At 28.2% G+C, this 8,271-nt stretch overlaps 1 protein-coding gene and 1 long non-coding RNA gene across 2 annotated transcripts in view; one reads left to right on the top strand and one right to left on the bottom strand.

The window, feature by feature from the left end:
• Positions 1–204: 204 nt before the first annotated feature.
• The window catches only part of LOC112211290 (histone-lysine N-methyltransferase, H3 lysine-79 specific), a gene marked incomplete at its 3' end in the record, with an annotated part of 127,291 nt that continues 119,224 nt past the window's right edge, over positions 205–8,271 (top strand). Inside the window, 2 exon segments of the mRNA XM_024362721.2 lie at positions 205–383; positions 4,484–4,524. Coding sequence (XP_024218489.2) covers positions 300–383; positions 4,484–4,524 — 125 coding nt within the window.
• The window catches only part of LOC106682659 (uncharacterized), a 4,160-nt gene continuing 1,245 nt past the window's right edge, over positions 5,357–8,271 (bottom strand). The window contains exon 2 of the long non-coding RNA XR_001343464.3: positions 5,357–6,002. This is a non-coding gene — a long non-coding RNA (uncharacterized lncRNA). The remainder of the gene's footprint in view (positions 6,003–8,271) is intronic.

Here is an 8,271-nt window from a genome sequence, read left to right as displayed (position 1 = left end):
AGATCTTTTCTGATACTAGGTACTTTTGTTTTTAAACTATAACAATTATTTTTTGCTTATATGTCATAAGCTATTTGTTTTTAAATATTTGAAGAAATATCGTCATTCATCATTTTGAAAAATCTCTAGGCTGTCTCAGGAAGAGGGAGGGGGGAGGGAGGAGTGGTAGGGGAGGGGAGTAGGGGTGGGGACGAAGTTAGGAGTGCCAGTGCTCAACCTGCCGCTGTTGAGTTTGTGTCGGTCAGTGTCGCTATGTTGTGAGTGTTCTTTAATTTAAAATATCTTCTTAATATTTCACCATGGCTATGGAACTTGTACTCCACAGCCCTGTTGGCGCTGAAGCGGTCGTCTACCAGTGGCCACTCACCTCTGGCAGAGGATCGGTGAGTTGAAAATCATAATTAATACATTATCCTTTTTACAAAAATAAAATAATCAACTTCAAAATAAACATCTATTGAATTTTTTAAAACCTAGAATAAACATACATAGTAAAAAAAAAAGGCCACGCTAGTTTCTTCTATTGAAATTTCAAAAGAATAAATACAAATTTACAAAACTTATCAGTTAACGAATGTAGATACAGAAATAAGAAGGGCACATTTACATAATCACATTATACCCTCTTTTAAAATATATTAAATATTCTCACTTCCATTATGTGTAAAATTAATTTTAATTTTTAATTATTTTTAAAATTAAAAATACCTCTCTTTAGGAGATTTGACTTTTTGATAATTGAAATATCTTCCTCTTGAAAAAAAAAAACTGTGTACTAATCTCTGGAAATTGTAATATTAATATTAATTCAATAATATATATGCTAATGTCATTGATATATGATATTTGAGTACGTTTATATACACACATTCGAAAATACATACACATATATACGTATATATAAATATATGTATATATATATATCCAGGAGCGAGAGTTATTCACAGGGGTTAGTGGCCTTTCCCGTCGCCTGACCCTGTTTCTGGCTACCTCGTCTCTTCTCACCTTGTCTCCACGTTTGACAAGAAAATATATTTTATTCATGTTGGAATATCATAAGAATTGTTTTTTAAGTAGATTTGAGATGGTGATGAATAAGTTCTAATATATTAATGTGAAAAAAAAACGAAACGAAATTATCTACACATTTTAGTATCATTCTATTTATTTATTTTTTTGAAAGAGTCAACTATATCTTTTATTTCTTAAAAGGACGATTTTTAAAACTCCAATTATTTTTTTTTCTATAGAGTTCCTATAAAACAGGAAGTATAATTACATGCTCAAACGAGGTCAGGAGTGTGAAGTATATATATTTTTTTCCATTAAATTAAAACAAAAAATTGTGAGTGGCTATTCTGTTTTGTTTGTCAACTCCTCTAACCAATAACCATGACCGCGTTTTTGAATCAAGAGTAACCTTGTGAGGTTTTTTTGCCGGTCAAAAACATGAAGATGGTTTATAGAATGGAGGAATTAATTTCGGAGCTCTAAATTTTGAAGTGTTAGTATAATATATTTTAAATTTCCACTACTTTGAAGAATTTATAATTTTTATTTTACTTTTTTTTATTTTCTATTTTTAATCAAAACAGTTAAAGAAGGTCTTTGTAAAAATTATTTATGTGATTAAAAGTACAAACTTTAAATTAATTTCTGAAATGAACTCTAAATTGATGCAAAATTCCAAGAATGACCACAAAAATAATTTGATTTTGTGCACTGATTATCTTTTTATTTACTTGTACTTTTCGATTTCCTCAGTCATTTTCGTCCTATATTACAATGATAAAAGTTTGAACGAATAAAAATGATACGTTCAAGCATAATTACAAGTTATAAAAACAATTATGTTTAGTAAAAGTAAAAAAAAAAAAAAAAAGGAAATAAAAAAAATAAATAAAATAATATAGAGAGAAAATTTAAATAGATTATTGGATCTTTCAAAATATTGTACTTTCTTGTATGTTTGTTACATTTGAATAGACTGGGAAAATATTTATAAGAAAAAAAAGGGAATAGTTTAAGAAAAAGAGTAGAAAAAAAAAACCATTAAAGTGGTTGGGAAAATACAAAAAAGATTAACTAATGAAATTTATCAACGATTTACTTTTTATGCAAATAATAAACTCCATTAACTTATATCATAACCATTTATTTTAACCTGCCATAACCATAATAATCTATCCAATGCAAAAGCAACTTCACTCAGGAAAGGCTAAAATCCTGGAAAATTAATTAAAAATTGTTCACTAGATCTGAAATGCATTATAATTGAATAAATACACTAAAATTAAATATTAATGTAATTAATACACAGGAATCAAATGAAGAATTCTATCCTTATGATTTAAAAATTTTATTTATTACACTAATAATAATTAATAAACGTTTGGTTGGAAAAAAGTAAGCTTTCTTTTGTTCATCAGAATTATTAACATCGTAAAGGAATAAATAGTTTATTCAATAGTTAAAAATTATTGACTATTGACAAAATAATTCAAGACGAGCTATCTCAGGAAAACAGAAATAATTTAATACTATTTGTATAATATAATTGAAGATGTTATAATATTTCCTGGGACAAATTTGGTATTTTCATACCATGTGGTTGAAAGTTGTGATATGAACTTGCTCATTATCAATCTGTTGTGGCTATAAAGCATATCTATACCATTTTACAACAGAAATTTACATATCTATTTTGTGGTAGGATAAATTATATTAAATTAGAGGCTGATTCATTGTTTTACGATCCGGAATTCTTCGTTATAAAAATAATGATTTAAAATATTAAAATTGTTAAATATAGTATAAAAAAATATGAAAATGATTTTTAAAAAAGGATCAGACATTATTCAGGTTGGTGCGCAGTGATGACCACAATATTAGCCTTCAATTTTGCCTTTTCTATATGCCCTTAATGAGTGTTATTGGACACATTTCATCACGATGTTTATTTTTCCATAAAATTATTTTTATTTATCGATGAATAAACTGATTACAAAACAGGTTTGTTTTAGATTATACTTACCTATTTCAGATAAAATATTCTAACAATCTGTATTGATACCAACTGTTTATTGACTGAGAAGTCTTGGTCCCACCTCCTAACATCAAACATCACATCTTCACGATTAGGTCAGCGGCCTGGTTTCCGTTCTTGTTACAACGATGCTGTAAAACGCTATGTGACTTGATACTTGAATTTGTCAGCAATGAAACATCATATTTTTTTCAGTTAAACTTCCTCTCTCGTTTTACCCCTCTCTTTTCTCAATGATTAATCACTTGGTATGAGTGAATATTTCAATTCTTGGACCATCTTCCTCGGTACGCAAGATTTCCTCAATGAATTGCCTCAGTTTCACAACAGGAATTTTTTCCTTTATCCCTACGTAATAATTTGATTCTGTAGATGTATCTTTAATGAAACATCCATCTTGAAGCAGTGTCGAGAAATAATAGGTGTGATGAAGTTTATAAAATCATTTAAAAAAATTAGATCCTCACTGTAATTAAAAAAAAAATAATGCTCGATTTTCACTTTAAAGATTTTATTGTTATCCCCTGTTTCCAAACACCGCTCGGTTTCCTAAACTAGTTAACCATGGTTAATAACAATATATTTTTCAGTAATTTTGGTCCATTATTAGTTACTTAATAAATAATAATTAAACTTAGAAATTTAGCTGTTATTACTAACAAGTATTTTTATTAATTAAACAAATTAAATAACTCTATTCAAATATGTTTCCCTGATGTTAATCCATATTGACACACTTAGCAGTGTGTTACGTCAGGCAATAAATGTACCTTAAATCAAATTGAAGATAAAAAATCAATTCTCGTGAATTTGAAAAAGATTTTTTGAGTGTTGTTATGTTTATAATCCCCTTTTTAAATGTTTGAATGTTAACATTAAAAATCTTGATACTAATAAATCTGGTTTTATTATGACAATTTTTCGGGTTAGCAATAAAATCTAATAGATATAATTTATTAATTAATTAAATTGTTTTCCTTGAATTTTGACCATTTTACAATGAACAAAATTTGTAAAAATTCGGATCTAGAAAGGAGATAAATTCTTGGAAGCTATTCTGTTTAGCAAAATCAGTTTTAAACTCGCGCCTTATTTAGAAACAGTTTAAAATTTCGAGACTTGAGATTGTCCTAAGGTCATGGGTTGCTAGTTTATCGAGTGGATGTAGGCGAACCTAAATTTTTATGCAAAGAAGGTTTAATGTAGTATATGTTTGTTAATAAAAAAATTATTAACTATTCTTATTGGGGTAAAATTTGCTCTATGATAGATTCTAGAAATATGTTTTATATATTTTTGTTGATTTATTATTTTTTTATGGATTAATTTAAAATGGCAAATTGTATTGATTAAAAATGTATTTAATTATTTTCTGGTTTGTTTATGTATTATTTAAATCTATAATGATATGCTGAAATGACTTTTTTTTTCTTTCAGGACAAGCATGATAGTGCCCTTGAAATAGTTGAAACTATTAGGTAAGTTGTTTAAAAAATAAAAAATAAATATATTATTATTCTTGAGCAGATTGTACATGAGAGACAAGGTTGAACGAGTGAGAGTAATCTTTTCTAAAGGTCACTTTCCTCATTAATATCCAATTCTAGCTTTTTTTTTTCTTTTTCTATATCGAATAATAACATTTGCATTAGTCACAATTTATTTAACAATACTAATTTAGTTTAACATGAATTTCAAATTAACAAGAAACTTGCAGATTAAAAAAAAATCAATCAAATTCATGGAGTGGGATGAACATACGATTGCACTTGTAAATTGAGTTTTTAAATTTAAGATAGTTATTAAAAAACATTATCAACGTTTCAATAATTTATGTTTTAATTTGGAATCTTTAAAAAATACCTAATTATATCTGGCCTTTTGCTCGGATAATTTATTTAAATTTAGAAGTAATAATTGCAAATATTTCATTGAATTTCAGTTGTTAAATGAGAGATCAAATATGATTTGCTGTTGTAATTTTTTTTTCAATAGTTCTTTCTGTATGCAGTAGTTCTGTTATTGCTTACACATGGTGGGCTCATTGAACATATTTAATATTCAGCATTGCAGAATATTTGACGTTATTAATAATAACCTATTCCTACAAAAGTAATTTATCAAAAATAGAAAACTCTCTACAAATTTTCCTTCATGCGATGCATCAATGGATAGTATCGCTCGTCATTTCTTAGGTTAGTTAGAAGTTTGGGAGGATTTGGAATTATTTATTTTAAATATTGATCATGCTTAATGTTACTAGTGATAGATGTTAATTTTGGGTATAAAGAAAAAAAAAAAAAAAATTGGTACAGTTGTTTGTTGGCAATACTTTATTTAGAATTCACAGAGTCATCGATATTTCCGAGATGAAATTCTAGTTTCAGTTCGATATTGATAGGAAATTAAAATTGGATTTTAAATATGCGAACTAGTACTCACTATACCAGTTGTAATAGTGATCCATACAATGTTACCACATTTTCGAACAAATCCATTTCGTTCAGTCAGATTTCCTCTACCGAACCACTCGACATATATTCATAACATTAAACTTCTTAATCACTGAAATTACCTTTACAAAATATCCCAAATCCCACAATAAACACATCACTGCCCCAAGGTTGCTGGGAGACTGAACTGCGTCGCAATTGATAAGAGGCAGACTAGCCAACCCTTCGGCAGTCAAACTTAATTTCCCTCTGGCCTGGCTTCGGGAGGTGGGGGCCCCTCTTGTTTCAGTTAGCGATGGTCCCTGGGGTTGGTTCGAGTCCCGTTGAGAGTTGTGAAATTTTTTTTTATCAAGGTGTTCCAAGAGTCTTGAGACCTTCCGGTTGAGTTGCCAGGCGTCCTAAGGACGTCAATGAATTGTTAAATTCAAGGTGTTTGAATGAGTTGTTCTCTCCGCGCTAAGACGCAGTTCCTTCTTGGGATTGGCTGGCTCGATGGAGAAGTGCTAAACAAGTTAGATAATCTTGTATATTAAACATAAGATACAAACATTTTTATATTTTACATTCTATACACTATGTAAACTCGCTTCTCCGGACCGTCTGTAACACTCCTCCACTTCTTCCTCCTCGTTTTAGGAGTTTTAAAATAGAAAGTATGAAATAAAAAGCGAAGGTTATGCATGAAAACTATTGTAGTGGAACTAATCATCAATATATTTTGTTAAACTGTGAAATAAATAGTTAAAAATTTGAACTCGTTGAAATAGTTAGATTAGTGTTCCACAGGAATTTTTTTTAAAAGATACTTACCTCTCATTCCTTCTTCGTAGAAACTCCCCCCTCTCCCCTCCCTGCGTTATAAATATATTAAATTTTCTTTTAAAGCTTCTAAAACCTCGGTTTAATTTTCTTGACATTATATTTTACTGTATGTGAAGTATGCATTTTAAGTAGAGAATATTTCAAAGGGTGGAGGGGAATGTAAAGTTTATTAAATGTTGCTAAATCCAAACTAGAATTTCTTGCTATTTTTCTCAAAAATGATTAATGAATATTTGTATTTATTATTTAAAAAGTGATTTCAATCAAATAGAAGTAATATAATAGATGTTTTAAAAACATTTTTTGTTTTCCTTTCGTTAAACGCATTTTTCGCTTATCCTTCATAAGCGAAGGAGTTGTATGAACACAACTTCACAATTGTGTTAATTTTATTTAAGCCGAACAATCATCCTTTCAATCTCTAGAAACTTGAAGCATATCGAAATATTATAGCAATTCTTAAATAGATCGTGTTATACAAAATAAAATATATTGTATTTATTCCCCCCTCCATACAGTTCAATAGTACAGTGACCGAAATTGATCAGGATAATATAAATTCTAAAAGTTAAATTTTACTTTTTAAAAGTAAATATATTTACCTTTACAGAATGACTGACTAAAATATTTATTCTCATTTTCACAGGATTTGAGGAAAGGTAGAATAGAATTCTGTTTGGGTTATAAATCAGTTAATAAAACATTTGTTGGAGGAGTTCTGTCGTAAGGGGTGCAAGGTTCGGAATTGCGGGTTTTTGAAATCTGGTTTAAATTTGAGTTTCGGATCGAAAATAATTAAAGATATAAAGATGGCGGTGGGATTATATAATAGGTGATGGAAGCAAGAAAGTGCTTATAGCGGTGAGGGAAAACCCACTTCAACTCATTGTTAGTGCAGTATTTGTGAATGTGGATCTCTCAGGGAAACAGAAAAATTTATTAAAAAAATATTCGTTAATCATTTTAATCCAGTTTGAGATATACTATAAACTTTATTTTCAGGATAAGAGACATCATATTTTGAATTAGAAATTTTATAACCTAAATACGATCTTTTTTTCATGATCAGGAGAATTATTTTTATTTATTTTTTTCAAAATTATAATAAATCTTAACTTTTTTGAAGAAAAGGAGATGGCAAAAACTTAAGAGTACGTGAAACAAGTATAATTATTAATTAAATTTTAAAAGTAAAACACTATTTTTATTAGTCAAAAATGAGGCGTTACTTCGGGTGTGTATTTGGAAATTTAATCTATATAAATTTCAAGAAATAAAAACGGACAGAAAGAGGAGATGTCTTCAAACTGAATTCACAAATTAAAGTATAAAAAAAATTATAAAATTTTGAACATGTTCTCCACATAATTTCAATAGCTTGTGATGTATTTTTTGTTTCTATTTTTTATAAAAAAATATCCATACATTTACTCGTATATTAAAATTAATTTCACAATTAAGAAAAATCATTTTTATAAAAGAATATATGCTTATATCTTAAAAATACTGTCAGTTTTATAATAATCTTTAAAGTTTTAGCAACATTTAGAGTGAGAAGTGTTCACCCTGAAAAAAAGAAATGGTTGTCTGACTAGGCGTTTTGTATTGCTGTTAACTTACGAGAAATTCTGAAGTAAGCGTTATTCTTTTTTAGGTCACTAAAAAAAAACTACCTATTATTGCGTTCCATTTACACAAATTCGGAGAATTATTGTCAATTTTCCTTATCAAGTTCATAAAAGAATATAAATATATTTGAAGTTATTAAAAATTGTGATTTAAAAATTAATTTGTACAAAAAAAAAATGAATCATTTCTATCATTACCTTTTTTATTAACTACTTATGCCAATATCTTCTATAATATATATAGAACTTCGTTTCCCCACTGCAAGCAAAGAAAATATAATTAACTTACCGGAAAAACAAAACGGGTTTCTTTCCCGGAGCA

Source organism: Halyomorpha halys, unplaced genomic scaffold (assembly GCF_000696795.3).
Source record: "Halyomorpha halys isolate HHAL.00 unplaced genomic scaffold, Hhal_1.1 Scaffold433.1, whole genome shotgun sequence".
Taxonomy (NCBI): Eukaryota; Metazoa; Arthropoda; class Insecta; order Hemiptera; family Pentatomidae; genus Halyomorpha; species Halyomorpha halys.
Note: the sequence above shows the minus strand (reverse complement) of the source record. Positions and strands in the feature narration are given on the sequence as shown.